The 17,004-nt window shown below is 47.1% G+C and overlaps 1 protein-coding gene across 1 annotated transcript in view; it reads left to right on the top strand.

Moving 5' to 3' along the window:
- The first annotated feature begins 1,430 nt into the window (after positions 1-1,430).
- SNIP1 (Smad nuclear interacting protein 1) overlaps positions 1,431-17,004 on the top strand; it is a 106,999-nt gene continuing 91,425 nt past the window's right edge. Inside the window, exon 1 of the mRNA XM_069622648.1 lies at positions 1,431-1,793. Within this exon, the coding sequence (XP_069478749.1) occupies positions 1,576-1,793 (218 nt within the window). The 5' untranslated portion in view covers positions 1,431-1,575. The remainder of the gene's footprint in view (positions 1,794-17,004) is intronic.

Here is a 17,004-nt window from a genome sequence, read left to right as displayed (position 1 = left end):
CGGGGCTAATTCTAGTGCACAAGTGCTGGTGTTTCTCCCTGGCGCACTATTGTCTAGAAACTGCACTGCGTCTGGGTTCCGAGTAATATCGCAAGACATGAGCTTTGCTCCCTTTGAATCTACAGTGGCCAACTGTCCCGTATTTTGCGTGATTGTCCCGTAATTGTGGCCTCTGTCCTGCAGTTTGCAGAGTAGCTGTGCGGGAAGCAGGTTGTCCCGACTTCTTGTCTCCCGAGAGTCACACTCGAGGGGACAAAGAAAGTCGGGACAACCTGCGTCCAGCACAGCCACTCTGCAAACTGAAGTGGCCGTCTACACAGCGCTGCCACCTGCTGCTTTCTTTCTCTGGGCAGCTCTGTGGCCCCGGCTCCTTTTGAGCCTGCAGGTTGAGCTGCTAACGCTCTGACACCGGTTTACATTCCAATGCTAGTGCTTTGTTCCAGTGGTCGTGATGGTCATGTTTGCAGTAAAAAAAAAGGTCACCATCACCTCCAAAGGTCAAACAATTTGCATTGCAATTAGGCCAGGTGTTAAGAGCCATTAAGAAATTTAAATTACAAATGGGGGGGGGACTTGAATGACGCTGTGACGTCATCACCACCTTGTGGGCAAGTGTCCTGCAAAAGGATATCAACACTCGGTGGAATATGCTCCTGATGTCGATAACTACACATCTATAACTCTAAGTCTTGATTGTGTACATAATGCCATATCATATCATAACAAACAAAGCAAGGCATTTTATGATCTTGGCCCGCAAAATATAGTAAACAAAAACCACTAGAAATCAAAATATTATACCCATTACTACAGAACTTAAGGTAAGAAAGCAAACTATACAGATGATTGTTAGGAATGACGTTACAAAACAAATAACAACACCAACCACCCTTTAATAACAGCGATGGACTTGTAGTAGGAACATCGGTACTAGGAAGGCAACAAACACAGATGAGAAACCTACCAAAACATCTCTCCTAGAAAACATGCCCAGCTTCAAGGCTCCTTGAACAAACGAGGGGGCGAGGCCGTGACTCTGGGAGTATGCTATGCAAGGTGTTCTGGGGAGTGTGGTTCCGGATTCCGAAGAGGGGCGTTCTCTAACCGATAATGAATGTTCGCATTGAACAGCTATGTTGTAATCTTGCCCAATAGCTCACAAAATAATAAGTTCAATAAATCAAGAACATCTGTATGCGTTTTATATATTATGATCGTTTGATAGCTAAACTGCACGCAATTAATAAAGAGCATATAATAACCTAAATATATGCGCCTAAACAGTATATTATTTAAACGCTTGTTATAACCATCTGAAAAAATCGCTCTGAAAACCAGTATACTACAATAGCCTATTTTATTTATATTTCTTAGGAACAGTCAAAGTAAACCGTTCCCGTCTTAAAATGGCGGCAGGCTTGGTTTACTCTGCTGTGCTCGGCAGCCACCTCTTTCACCCGGAAGAGGAAGCCTCGTGCCGATGGCAGCTGATGCTGCTCTTGCCGTCAGCCGGGCGCACTTCCGGTTTCCTCACAGGTCCGGTGTTTTGGTGCGCCTGTTTCTTGCCCACGGAGTATGAAGGAAGAGAAGGCTGAGAGGCGAAGAAAGAAGCGGCGGGAGCGCGGCTCCTCCTCCCCGCGCGGGGTTCGCGTCAAGGAGGAACGTGGTTCGTCCTCCCCGCGCGGGGCTCGCATCAAGGAGGAGAGTCAGAGCCCGACCAGGCCCGGTTACTGCGGGGGTGGCTCTCCCCCTGGCCCAGCACAGCATGGTAGCCGGCAGAGGAGGAGGAGCAGGTAAGGCTGATGATCCCATGGTGGCAGGGGCATGGAGGGGGTGTGTTTTAGTAAGGTGGCCCATTCACGTCATTTCAGGTAAACCACTTGAGATCCCTCGATCCATTGAAGAAGTCTACGGTGGTAATCCATTTTCGGGTTCTCCCCTTAAAGTATATGCATAGATTTGGGGGGGGTCAACTGCACATCCTTGCTCGCCAATAGTTAACACACCTACAATAAACGCCCGCGCCTCCCCAATCCATCCTTTGAGTGGGACGGCCATCCTTAGGACAGTGGTGCTGACTGCATGACGCCTGTAGGCTTTCAGGGGCTGATGAGCTCCTGATTCTTTAATTGCTCTTACTCATGGATGAGTCTACAAAAGCAGAGTAATCAGCTGTTTAATAGAGGGGTGTTAACCTCTCATTGACATTCCAGCCAGCTGTCATGCACTGTTATATCAAGCAGAGGTGGTGTTTGAAGTCTTCTCGAATGGCCTGTTTTTTGCTTGAAACACTAATACATGCTTAATAAGCTAGTTCTTGCTTGGATTTTATTTCTTTAAAGTCTTTTGGTGGGTGTGTAGATGCCAACTTTTGGCAGTGGGCTTGAGGGTCATGAAAGAATTACCCTTGGACACTGTGAGTGGTTCCAAGTTTTAATAAGCGAAGCTCCCCGGAGCCCCCACACTCCTCCACTCTTCAAACTCCAACTGTCTCTCGCTGGTCACGCGGCTCCCCCAGTACAATACGCGAGTCCGCGAGACCAGCTCGAGAGCAACATTCCAACTAAAGCTCTACACATCTTTCCCCTTATGCAAATACAACTAATAAGAACTGATTTTACGAAAACCTAAATTATATTCTGTTACATTTCACTTAACCAAAGAGTCCTAAAATACATATATTTTATGCATACAAAATTTAAATCTTAACATTGAACAATTTAATATCTAATTTTTTTTCATAACATTGTTATGTTTCTGTTTCATAATCTTTCATCCACACAGGCCTCGACCTATGCCTATGTGAGCCTTCTTCATTCACTCTTACATCTGTATCCTTCTTTTCCACTTCCACATCCACCATTCCTCCTTTCCCTTCCTCTTCAGCAACTCTATTCTTCACTTCTTCTTCCTCATTCTTATCCTTGTCCACACTCTTTCCTTTTTTCCAATCTCTTCTCCACTGCATCTTCCTTCTCCATTCTTGCTCTGGCCAACCTTCCCTTTGACCAAACTTCTCCTCCCTCCAAAACAACAATATTGCTTTTAACCGCACATATCCTTTTAGGTCCTAAAAACTTACTTTCCACACATTTGTTCACCAACCTGGGATTTTTAACATACACCATCTCCCCAACCTTCCATTCCTGTTCTTTTACCCTCATCCTGTCATCAAACAGTTCCTTGTTTCTTTCCTGATTCAATTTAATCAGTCTCATTATTTGATCACGATCCACACTGACCACCTTGGCCATTCCCAGCCATCCTGGACAAAGTCTTGTACCCGGTTCCCTCCCCTTCATTGACACAAATGGAGATACACCAGTTACCGAGTGTGGCGTAGTGACATAACTCCATGTTAACATCTTCAACACCTTCCTCCATGGTTGTCTTGACTTCATTGCCAACTGCAGGCCCCCCTTTAGATACCTGTTGATTCTCTCCACTAGACCGTTCGCCTTGGGATTATACAGTGCAGTCCTTGTGTGTTTTATGCTGTAGCCCGCCAGAAAACTCTTCATTGCCACAGACACAAATTGTACTCCATTATCCGACACAATTTCCTCTGGTACACCTTCCTTAAGGAAAACTTTTTCCAAAAAACCAATCGACTCCTTGGTTGTCACTTCCTTCACCGCTTCGCATTCGAACCATTTAGAATGAAAGTCTACCACCACCAATATAAACTTAAATCCTTCTCCCAATCCAGTCACTGGACCCATAATGTCCACTGCCAACTTGTTCCAAGGTTGATCTGGTATCACATTAGGTATTAATGGGGCCTCTCTTACTAATCTGCATTTGTCACTGGTTTGACAACTCCAGCAATCCTTAACATACCTTTCAGCACTTTTGTCAATCCCCGGCCACCAATAGTTCTGTCGCAATTTCCTTTTCATGGCAGCTTCCCCTGGATGTCCCTGATGTGCTAATCTCACCAAAGCCAATCTAATCGGTTGAGGGGGAACCAAACACCTATCCCTCCTCAATCTGCCCTCATACAAATTCAATTCATCCCTTATCTCCCACCATGTATTGAATTTATTGTCCAACACTTTATCTGGCCACCCTTTCACTGTCCATTCCTTTACAAGTTTGAGGTTCTCATCTGACTCTTCTTCTTTTGCCCACTCCTCTCTGCTGACTGCACATTGTATCTCTGCCACCACTGACTCCTCCTCTACCTCTCTTTCTTCTACCTCATTACTTTCCATTGGTAGCCTGGATAAGCAGTCCGCCACCACATTCCTCTTTCCTGGCAAGTAGCTCACATCAAAGTTAAAATTTTGAAGTCCTAAACCCCACCTACTTATTCTTGGAGAACCCAACGCCCACCTTCCACTTTCAAAGAGCTGCACCATGGATTTGTGGTCTGACCTGACCACGAATCTTCTCCCCCACAAGAAATACTTAAAATGATTTACCGCCCAGAACATGGCTAATGTTTCTCTTTCAATGACGGAATATTTACATTCTGCTCCTCTTAGCGTCCTAGACGCAAACGCAATAACCCTCTCCACATTATCTTTGTCATACTGCACCAACGTTGCCCCCAACCCCAACATACTCGCATCCACCACCAACACACTTCTATCCTTAGAATCAAATCTTCCTATTGATGGTGCTGCACTCACTGCTTTTTTAATGCACTCAAAAGCCACCTCACATTCTGTTGACCATTCAAATCTCACCCCTTTCTTAAGTAACAGATACTTTGGCAAAATCCTTCACAAATCTGTGATAATACTCGGCCAACCCTAAAAATGATTTGACTTGTTCCTTATCCTTTGGCACCGGTGCATCTTTCAATGCTTCCACTAGATTCCTCTTCGGTCTCACTCCCTGCTCATCAATTTCATGTCCCAGATACTCCACGCTGCTCAGTGCAATCTTACATTTGCTCCTCTTCACCGTTAGCCCTGCCTCACCCAATCTGTTCAACACCTGTTTCAACACTTCATCATGTTCCTTATTGGAACTAGCATATATCAGAACATCATCTTGGAACACAATAATGTTTTTTACACCATCCAGTACTGTTTCCATCACCCTTTGAAATACCGCAGCCGCCGAAGCGAGTCCAAATGGCATCCTACAGTACTTATATGTTCCAAATATTGTTATAAATGCTGTTAAATGTTGACACTCCTCCTTCAATGGAATCTGATGGTACGCCTGAGAAAGGTCAATGACTGAGAATACCTTGGCGTTATTTAATACAGATAATTTATCACCAATTATCGGTAGGGGATGTCTATCCACCAGGATGCTTCTGTTAAGATCCCTCAGGTCTACACAAAGTCTAATGTCTCCACTCGCCTTTGCCACCACCACCACCGGCGACAACCACTCCGAGCTTTCACTTTTTTCTATTATTCCCCTTTGAAGCAATGACTCCACCTTCAGTTTCTCGCTCAACTCATGAGGTACTGGCCTCACCTTATGCACCTTTGGGTTTGCCCCCGCCTTCAGCCGAATTTGGTGCTCAAAACCCTTCAACATTCCCAATTCATTCTTAAATACCATGGGATACTCCATCTCCCACTTGTTTCACTTCGGCCACATCAATAGGTCTCTCTGCATTAGCTTGGATTCTGATTCCTAATTTCCATTGCTCACCCCACCCCAGGAGTGATGACCCTTCTTGCGTCACATATACTTCTGCTTCACAACTTCTTCCCTTGTATTTTATAGAGGCCTGGAACATCCCTACCACATCAATCTTCACGTTTCCATATGCATAAGGTTCAATGTTGTGTTCTTTCAACAAGTTCACATCTCCCTGCATGCAACTCGGAAATGTTGCCCTTGACATTAACGTCCACGGTGAACAACTGTCCACCTTCATGGTTACCACTCTCCCATTGATCATGAATACATCTGTGGGCGCGCCTCCCTTGCTGGACACCTCCGAAATCTCCAGCACATGCTTTGTCCGGCTACACAGTTCCACTTCTTGTTCCTCCATTTGTTCCGGTACTTTTCCTCCTATTTCAATATTCTGCACCACACCTGATTCCCTGCACACTCTCGCGAAATGCCCCTTCTTGCATTTCAAACAAGAGATATTCCTGGCGGGACAAAACATACTTGTGGAAATGTGGCGGTTACTTCCACACTTGTAACATCTAATTTCCTTGTTTGTAAAATTCTTACGGAAACCCTTCACAGCAGCCACTTCTCCCTCTCGCTTGTCTCCCTTCATGGTCGACATGTACTTATGGGTTTGTTCCATAATGGCTACTTCCAGTGATGCATCTTTTGATAATAGTCTTTCCTGTATCTTCACATTATTCGTGCATCTGACCAATTGGTCTCTTATAAGGGAGTCTGTGAGCAAGCCAAATTCACATGTATGACTCAATGACCTTAGTGCCGCAATAAAGTTCTCCACTGGTTCCTGTGGATCTTGTATCCTTTGGAAGAACTTATGCCTTTCAAACGTTATGTTCTTCTTGGCCTCAAAATGGATCTCCAATTTCTGTTCTGCCATTGAATATTGGTCGATTTCACCCTGGCTTTGCTGCACGAGGTCAGGCAATCCATCATAAACACTTCTGCCTTCAGTTCCTAAGTTATGGAGCAGTATAGCTTCCTTTCTCGCCGCCGCAAACTTATCACCCCCCTATTGCAATCGGGTAAGTATCGAACAATTTCTTCCACCTGTCCCATCTTATTGGTGGAGTGCCGGGTTCTGACAGGAATGGGGGTGGCGGTGACATACTCGCTGCAGCCATAATTGTGTACTATAGGCCAATCTATTCAGTGCTGGACTGTATGCACAATTGCACCCGGGATGTATCCTCTTGCCCACCTTAAATATTTTCCTCCGTCTTCTTTTAGTCTCTACCAGTATTCTGCATACCAGTTCTCTATCTCCTCCCTTTACAATGTCAATTACTTCAAATTTGCTCCCTGTAGACCTCAGTCACCAACCTAACAACAACCCTTATTCAACTTCCTTCTTTTGGGTGGCACTTTACTTCCTGAATCCCAGCTTAACTTAGAAATTGCCTTCCCTTAAGTTCCCTTAAGTTTGTTCCCTTTTTCCAATATTTCTTCTAGGCTGCGCTTTCCAATTGTTCCACTAGATGGCACTGTACCCGTATGTGCCTCCCCAGCCCCCTCTCCCTCTTCGTATTTCCTCCTCACCTCTTTGTCTTCAGGGGACTGGGTACTACACTTGGTGAGGTGGGGAGAATGAAGAGCTCCTGCTCCCCACTCCGCCTCCGCCGCGAAGACCGTCTCCCTGCGGCTCCAAAAAGTCGCCGCCTAGACAGTCCCTCAGCGGCTGCCGCGGACACCGTCTCCTTGCACCAAAGTCCTTGCTGCCGAGACTGTTCCCTTGTGGCCTCCCCCACCTCTATCCCTGCTACGCGAACACCGTAGCCGTTGGGATCACTACCTCGGAGGTCCCGACAACAAGTTCCATGTCACAGGACCACTCCGGCGGCTCCGCGGCGAGCTCCGCTCCTCGTCGCCATATGAAAGAATTACCCTTGGACACTGTGAGTGGTTCCAAGTTTTAATAAGCGAAGCTCCCTGGAGCCCCCACACTCCTCTTCTCTTCAAACTTCAACTGTCTCTCGCTGGTCACGCGGCTCCCCCAGTACAATACGCGAGTCCGCGAGACCAGCTCGAGAGCAACATTCCAACTAAAGCTCTACAGGTCACTTGTGCATTGTGCCACTCCCACAGCAGGACTCCAAACTCTGCCCACCTCACTATACTACAAAATGCGCTGTGAACTCACCAAGTTGATGACAAATGCATTATCATTAGAAACAAACATTTTACTTGCATTCTCTTTTTAGTTTGGGCTGTATAAAGCCCAAACTATTGCATTTGAATACTGATTCGAGTACAGCTAAGATGAATGGCATACAAGGGACACAGAAGAATTACGTTTGAGGTGTGGGAGGGCACAGTGTATAGGTGTTTATGAGCTCACCTGTTAGGAATGCCAGCTCTAAGTGTTCTCTCTGGCAGCGCTGGTGCAGAAGACCGGTTTATGGGCTACTGACCTTCCCAAGATGGCTGTGTTTTGGTCCTCAATTCATCAACTCAGACAACATTCTAGTTGTGACATTAGAGGGCACTGTGCCTGTTGCTTCATTAAGCTTATAAGCAGTCTGTTGTAGGAAACCCGGCTCGTTGCTATGTGATCCTTTTCTTAGCAGAACGCTAGTTTTCCTATTTTGCTGGGTAAGCTACCCTTCTTCTATAATTCTTGTGGTTACTCTTTGTATACTGGGCGTTTCACTCGCCTTTTCACTTCTAGTTCTCTGTGCATTATACTCTGTCCTCCGTCTGCCTTTACTGCAGGCGTCCGCATTCTTTCTGCTGCCGTTCACCTTGTTACTGTTTCCTAATTTCCGCCTTGCTGTACGTCACGTGGGTACCTCCCAGATTGCCTCCTGCATGTTCAGGGCTACTGCATTATGTGCAGCCCTTTGCTATTGCGGGTCCTTGGCGGATACTATCCGAGGCGCAGTTTCAGCATAGAACAATCCTTCAATTACATAGTTTTCCCGTGTTGGGATTACAGATACTCTGCAGTGCTAATTCTTTCATTGGATTTACTAACTCCTCCTGTGCTGGCATTGCGGAAATTACTTTATTCTGCTGTTCAGATCTTCTCTATTTGGACTCTGCCTACTGCCTTCTCTGGACACTTCCTATCTGGGTTGTACTCTCTCTTGCCTTCACTGGACTACTGAAATTTGGCAGCATCTACTAAACCCGATAGTCGCTTGTTTTGTTCCTCCCCTCCCTTTCTGCACCTCTCTCCCTCGCCTTTTTTGTTTTTCTCTGGCTCTACCAGAAATGTCGTCGGCCCTAGTACGGTAGTCGCTGTCTGTTTCCATTTCCTTCCCACTCTTCCCTTCCCTTCCTTATCTATGTCTTAGCTCTTGCACTATCTGAAATGTCGTCAGGTCGAGTACAATAGTTAATTTCACATCCTTACTGTTCTTGGCCTGTAAGAATGTGGTTGTATTTTCCCTTGTTCCCTCCCTTGCCTTGAAGCGCTTTGAAACACATAGTTTATTTATATAGCGCCTATACACAATCATATCATACCCAGAAAGGATTACCACACAATGTTTTTTCCCCTACAGGGGTTTCCCTCACAACTTAATTATTTCTAATGCGCACCAAACCCAAGGGGAACAGGGCGCAGCAGTAGGGTGAAGCAAAGCTTACAGGGTTACAAACTATTTCACATTACAACACAATAAATTTGCAGGTAAAATTACAAAGGCAATATTGCAGAGGCATAACAGTGAATACAAATGTACAGGTTATAAACAAGTTAGCTTCTCCTTTTCACTAGGTGCTGGGGATGGACTAGGCAGCCTTGATGAGGCAGGTGGGTGCTGCTCGTATGGCTAGTGTTCAGTAGAGTTGAGCAGGTTGATATAGTGCTTTCTAAAGTGTAGATACGGTTGGTCTACCGTCATCTCAGGAGGCAAGAGTTCCATAGTTTGGCCGCCTTCAGACGAAAACTGTGGCCGCCAATCTTAGTGAGTCTAAATATCGGTACCACAATACAGTTGGCATTGCCAGCTCTAGTCGGTCTAATAGAAATTCTTCTTCTCTTCAGTCTATTAGGTAGCTAGGGGCCGCATTATTTAGTACTTCATAGGTCAAGGAGGCCGTTTTTAACTGTATTTTACTATGGGTAGAGAGCCATTTATGTTGGCGTCTCATAGAGGAGATATGTACTTTTTTGTTTATACCTAGTGCAACTCTCAAAGCGTTGTTTTGAAGGATTTGTAGCCTCTGAATAGTAGCTTTGTTAGCACCATTGTAGAGAGCATTGCAGTAATCTAGCCAAGAGAGTATTAGTGCTCGAACCAGCTGTCATTTGAGAGAAATGGCTTACCAGCTCTAATGAGCTTAACAAGTGTAAGCAGTGGTAGAAGCCAGGGATTTAACTTGTTTATCAAAGGACATAGTTGAGTCAAGGTAGAATCCAAGGGTTTTTACCTCCTTAGATACCCTAATGATATTTCCATCGATGGTGAATGAGGCGTATTGATGACCCAGTTTATTGAGGTTAGTGTGTACCCAGGATTATTAACTCTGTTTTATCGTCATTCAGACATAGACCGTGGATGGCCATCCATGCCTGGATGGTGAGATATACCTTGTTCACCAACGCAGAGTCCTTGCGATGATTCCCGGAAAGGGGGAGGAGAATCGGTGTATCATCTGCATAGTTAGTGTGGGTGATACCCAGAAGGTCCAGATCATCGAATGAGGGCTTGGTGAATATATTGTATAAAGTAGGGGAGACACAGGAGCTCTGGGATACACCACACTGAATAGGGGTAGGGTCTGCCACTGCTGATTGGGAAAACGCCCTCATGGTCCTCTCGCTCAGGAAGGATTCTATCCCTCTGTGGAAAAGTGAGATACTGAGTCCAAGTGTTTGCATAAGACCTTATGATCCACTAGGTCTTCCTATTGTCTCTCAGCTCATCCACCTGGGTTTTTAAGTCAATCGGGGCAGTTCCCGTCCCATGTAGTGGGGGAAACCAGATTGTCTAGCTCCCAGGAGCTTGTGCAGTTCAAGGTGTTTTTGAATCTGGGTATTTGCGACTTTATCTAATATTTTGAGTAGAAATGGTACCGTCGTGATGGGGCGGTAATTGGTGGGAATAAGTGGGTCTAGAGTTTGCTTTTTCAGGAGTGGAAGTACCCATGATTGTTAAAGGTTAGCAGGAATGGTGCCAGAGGGAAAGAAGCATTAATCAATTTGGAAATAAATGGCGACAGATCTCTAGTAGCATCTTTTATGATCTGAGCTGGACAAATGTCGCCTTTGCAATTGGATGGTTTGAGTGATAGGGTAGTTTTCTCTACCTCTAAAATAGTAGTTTTAGTAAAGCGGAATCTGGTGGTCTGGTCAGTAGGTATATCACTGGGCGGACAGCTGTTTAGAAGGGTGTTGCAAGTTCAGAGTATCTTTTTTTTGTGTTTTTTTTTTTTTTTTAATTTTATTTTGCAGTGTATTTATTTTGTTAGCTAGTGCATGTTGCATGTATGAACACCAAATCTTGTTTTTAATACACATGTACACTTGGGGACTCTAGTTCTTTTAGTATAGTGAATAGTTCCTTCATACTTGAATTGGATTTGGCAATGCATTCGTTATGAGTTCCATTTTGCCAGGTGGACTTCATTTTTATAGTGCATAGAGATGGTAGTTAACTTGCCTTTGTTCTCAATGGAGGGGCATAGGCTCCAGTTTCACCTTTCCTTTTCATAATACGGAAGTCCTTTAATTGTGAGTACACCACTTGTTTAAATGGGGTTTTGGTTTACTTGCTTTCAGTGGGGCAATTTTATCCAGTGTGGTAAACACTATTTTATTACATTCATGGGCCAGAGTACTGGGGTCTAGCTTGTCAGTGAGTTTAAAGTCAGAAGAATAGCAGGGATCATTTGTCCACTGTAGTAGTCTTTTTATTTCTAGTTAGGCAGGGTGGTGCCGATTGCAGGGCCGTGGTTAGAGGTGGATAGTGTGAAAGGCACGAGTGAATGGTCTGTCCACAGTTGTGGCATGATAGAAGTAATGGTGGCCGTGCAGTTCTGATCAGCTACCCAATCTAAAGTTCTACCTTTTTAATATGGGTAGGTTTGTCAACTTTTTGTCACAATCCTAGAGCAGTAAGGACATTGGCTATTTCAAGGGCATGCTTGTCCGTAAGCATCATTAAAGCCTAGATTAAAATCACCTAATGGTAGTAGTTGAGTGTTAGTTTTGAGATTGTTGGATAAAATGTTGTGCATATCCTCTTAAAATGTCCCAAGTGGGCCGTGTGGTCTGTAAAGTAGGTGGATAGTGAGTGACTGGGAATTATTTAGGGGGAGTTTGGTAGTGAGGATTTCGCAAGATTGCATGGTTTGTGTGGGGGTCTAATCTCAGTGATGGGCTTGCTCTGGATATGATGGTGATTCCTCTACCTCGGGTTCCGTCTCTATCTTGCCTAGATATCGTGTATCCATCTGGGAGGGCTAGCATAAACGAGGGTCCTGCTGCATTATGTAGCCAGGACTCTGTTATGGCAAGGATGTCCAAGTTTCCTTCTGTTATTAAGTCAGCTATGTCCATAGCATGGGCAACTAGGGATCTCGCATTTAGGAGTGCTCCTTTGAGGGAGTGTACTTCCATTTTCGCTGTAGCCTGACGCAGCGTTAGTAAATTGGGGACCATTAGCTTAGTATTGTGAGTTGTAGTCTGACGTTGACGCAAGTAGCAGATGCAGATGTAGGCCAGCTGGTATTACACTTCATACTAGCGTGGCAGTTAGTTTTCTTATTTATTGGTGGTAGTAATCTTGTGAGTGGTTCGTGCAGCTTAGTAAGTCATGAAGGGAGTTTGGAGTTTGTTGTTAATAGTACGGGGGCGTGGCTAACCGCCATGTGAAGAGGCCGCGTCTTGGGTGAGCTCCGTGTGATGTGCTCACAATAAACTGCCCTTTATGAGCCACAGAAGCCCGAGATGCCTGTGAGCCACAACACTCGTTGTCGACACCATCAGGACGTTCTGTCCTGAGTTTCGTGATCGGGAGTGCCCTGCTGCGACCAAGACACCGCAAGGCGTGACACCACGGAGCCGTGCTGAAAATGGCGTCCGCCATGAACTAACTCGCGTAACACTGTGAGTGCTGACACCGAGCTGCGGTTTGAGCCCAGAACTTGCGAAGCGGACCGGACATCTACGAGCAGAGACAGAAACTGAGGGGAACGAGCGCAACGCTCTGACCTGTGTGCAAGAGCGGCGCTGGACCCGCTGTGGAACGCAGGCTCCCTGAGACGGGAGAGCTGCTGTGGGGGACCTGCTCCGGGAAGGGGGACGGAGGAGGCGCTGGAGAGGCGAGGCCGGCGAGAACCGTATGAGGTGAGCAGCGGGAGGGGGAGCCCAGTGTACCAGCCGCACACCAGAGTCCCAGGACCTGGACATCACCGCCCCCACCCCCCAAAGACAGCTTGCACACACCGGGGCTGGCGCAGGGTACAAAGGAGGGGCGCGGTGCCTCAACCAGACCCCGGCACGGAGAGTGTTGGAACGACTGGTCTGAGGGCGTGGCACGAACGGACATTGGCAACTGAACGACCTGCCCGGGTCGCCGGCACGCAGCGCACCCATTTGAACTGGTCCCTGTTTCCGGGGGTTTGGAGCAGGCCCCAGTGGAAGGGCCACTCTGCACGAGCCTGAAACACCATAAAGCAAGAGGCAGACAATAATAAATGCGCACAGAAGGACCGCTGTGCCTATATAACATGTCCTTGCCACCTGCCCTGGAGCGAGCACGCTTAAAAGACACACTACATAGTGCTGCTATAGTGGGGGCAACAGCAGCGTGCACAAGAGCCTGCATCACCCTGCAATAACGCTACACTCGCTGCCAACACAAGCCATCACCAGGAACAACTGAAGCCTCGGCAGCCTTACTGTGATGTCCTCGAAGGGGGTGAGAGCCAAACGGCACCAAACCACCATGGAAACCTACACTGCCGGATGGGCCACAGGACCTGAAACTACAAACAGGAAAGCTGCGGCAGCGCTGCCTGATTCCTCTGAAGCGACAACTGAACTGGTCAACTCTCAGATCCTAGAAGCCATCAAGATGCTTCAAACAATGGAAAATAAAATTGATGCAGTGGCCATAGATCTCCATAGCCTGCAGGACTGAAGCACTGGAAACCCGGGTCTGAGAAAATACTGAGGCTAAAACGCAGCTCCTAAAAGATGTGGACGTGCTGCAGCAAAGAGTGAAGAAGCTGGAGGACAGGGCTGGGGAGGCCAAAGGGCGGGCACGCCGGAACATCAGACTTTTGGGCCTGCCGGAGGACATCGAAGTATCAGATCCCACAAACTATGTAGAGAACCTCTTGCTTCAGGAAATAGGAGCAGAGAAACGTTTGCAAGGCTTTACAATTGAAAGAGCCCATCGATCGCTCACCAAACGGCTACCCCCTGGAATCCCACCGAGGCCGGTGATAGCAAAAGTGCTCAACTACAAGGACCAAGAGACTATCTTGGCCTTCTCTAGATCGGGTGGCCAAATTCAGAGAGAGACTGCGAAGATAGCTATTTACCCTGACTACACCTTCCACATCCAAATGAAAAGGGCAAAATTCATCTACACCAAAGCCAGACTGAAAAAAGCCGGACTGCGCTACATGCTCTTATACCCGGCAAGACTGAAGGTGATGCATAACAAAGCTCTCCTGTTTCGGACCCTGGCGGAGGTCTGAGAGTGGTTGGACGGGGAGTAGATCCCAGACACTGACGAGAAAGGGCGAAAGCCGTGGTGAGCCGCACTACAAGAGGCTGCAAGCAGGACCTATAACCCACAAACGCTCAGGAACAAAAGCAATTACAGTTAAGCACAGCTGGAATGATTCCCTATAGAGCTGCACTGAAGACGGACAACCTTCTACCCCCAGAAGTTATTGGGGTGTATATATACACGCCCCTAGGGCGCCCGAGGACAATGTGTGGTCAAACGGAGCGGAAACGGCATAGTCATAACGGGGGAAACCTCGCTGGACCTTTCTTTAGTTTGGGATGTTTTACTGGGGGGAGGGAAAGTGAGAGTTGGCATTGAAGTTGGGGACTTGAACGGAGAAACAACAAGACCACACAGAGCGTTCATAATTACCACGTCGAAGGAACAGCCGCAGGAGACGCCACCCTCGAATGCCCAATCATCCAGCACCCACGACTGACAAAATTAAAATCATGACAGAACGTCGGACATGAATAGCTTCGTCAAGCAACGCCGAATCCACGCATATGGTGCACGTTTGGGATCGCCCTGCTGCAAGAGACCCACCTTAACGCTCAAAAACTTGAATCAATGGCCAAGACCTGGCAGGGAACATTAATAGGATCCTCTTACTCCTCCTATGCTAGAGGGGTCTTTATCTGGATCGACCCGACCATCCCCCTCAAATGGCACTAAAACTGATGACGAGAGCAGGATGGCGTTAGCACACGGCACCATAGAGGGGAAAGGGGAATGCCTAATCAGCACCTATGCCCCTAACCACGACGCACCTTTCGCTCACTATACTCGCGGCTTAGCCCTTACAGAGATAGCACCATGATATGGGGGGAGACCACAACTGCACCCTTGACCCCCGAAAGGACAGATCAGACAATAAGGACACTCGCCCATCCCCTCCTGCCAAAATACTAGCTACACTAACGCAACAGCTCCTACTCCAAGATCAGTGGAGGGAGCAGCACCCAGAACAACGGGAGTACTCCTTTTACTCCACACCAGGCTGGATTACATATTTGTGAGCAAAGAGCAACAGGCTATGTTTGAGGACGCACACTACCTGCCCAGGGTGTTATCTGACCATTCTGTTACCTTGGTGGTGTTCCCGTCTAGACCTCTGATACCTACTTGAGGCTCAGAAGTGAGCCTCTGCTTGATGCAGCTTTCCGCGAGCAAATAAGAGAAAGCACAGTGGATTTCTGGCAGACGAACACAAACCGTATATGACACATGGGTACGGTATGGGAAGCATATAAGGTTGTCGTGGGGGGGAGAAATGATCGCAACTGTGAGAGGAGCCCAAAGATCCATCACAGCCTCGCTGGAACACACTGAAAAAGAGCTGGGGGAGTTGGAGGGGAGAGCCGACTCAACTTCAGAACATCTGCAGAAGGGGATTGAGCTTAGAAAAACCTGCCTAACATTGGGAGATACTGGGGAAATTAAGTCACGCGAAATACATTGAAAGAAGCCATGCCCTAGGGGACAAACCAGGGAAACTATTGGCCTGGCTTTATGAGAGGGAAGCCCCCAGGACACCTATCTGCCACATCCATAAATCAGATGGCACAACAGCACACACGCAGATGGAAATAAATTCAGTATTCTCTGAGTTTTAACAAGCCCTCTACTCCAGTGCCACATCCCCCACGGACATTGAAATAGATGTCTTGGACATCATTAAGCTACCCAAATTATCCATACAGATGGAAGAAGCCCTGGACGAACCCATCACACCTGATGAGGTGTTGGCTACTATTAGATCCCGCCCGTCCAGGAAAACCCCAGGCACGGATGGTCTTCCGGGAGAGTTTTACAAGACATATGAGGAGACCCTAGCACCATTATTAGCCCAAATGTTTAACGAAGCTTGCGAAAATGGCACCCTCCCAGAAATAATGAGGGAAGCTGTTGTTAGCCCACTACTAAAACCTGGAAAGGACGGTGCGGAGTGCGGCTCGTATAGTCCCCTCTCCATGTTAAACGTAGATAACAAGATCCTAACGGCCCTGCTGGCGAAGTGATTGTGTAGAGTAGTCCCCCTACTGATCCATCAGGATCAAACGGGCTACGTGCATGGGCGCACCATTACAGAGAAATTGCGCAGGTTGCACCACGTCATATACAATGCTGAAAACGGGCCTGAGAAATGTGCAGTGGCGTCCCTAGACGCTACCAAAGCCTTGGATTGAGTACGGTGGAAATGGCTATATGCCACCATGATAAAAATGGGTTTAGGGCCTGATTTCTTAAAATGGACCCAACTTGTATACACTAACCCCACTGCCAGGGTACGCACGAACAAAACCTATTCCAACAGATGGTCTCTTCCCAGGGGCGCACGACAGGGATGCCCGCTATCCCCCATGTTATATACATCATGGCTGTTGAGCCCGTAGCTGCTTACCTACGGCAGGAATACAGGGATGGGGAGCATAGTGATAGACGGTGTGACTCACCTCATCTCAATGTACGCTGACGCCACACTTCTATATCTACACAATCCTGAACACCTACTGCCATACATCCTAGAGACCCTAGATGGATTCTACAGATACACGGGGATCCAGATTAACAAGGACTCTACCCTCTCGCTGCACTAAGCGGCAACAAAACCGGACCCTACCCCCCCCATGAGCCTCCAATGAAGGGCAGCCTCCTTCAAATACTTGGGAATTACTGTTCATTGCAACCCCAAAAC

Source organism: Ambystoma mexicanum, chromosome 11 (genome assembly GCF_040938575.1).
Source record: "Ambystoma mexicanum isolate Mex_15411 chromosome 11, UKY_AmexF1_1, whole genome shotgun sequence".
In the NCBI taxonomy this organism is placed as follows: domain Eukaryota; kingdom Metazoa; phylum Chordata; class Amphibia; order Caudata; family Ambystomatidae; genus Ambystoma; species Ambystoma mexicanum.
Note: the sequence above shows the minus strand (reverse complement) of the source record. Positions and strands in the feature narration are given on the sequence as shown.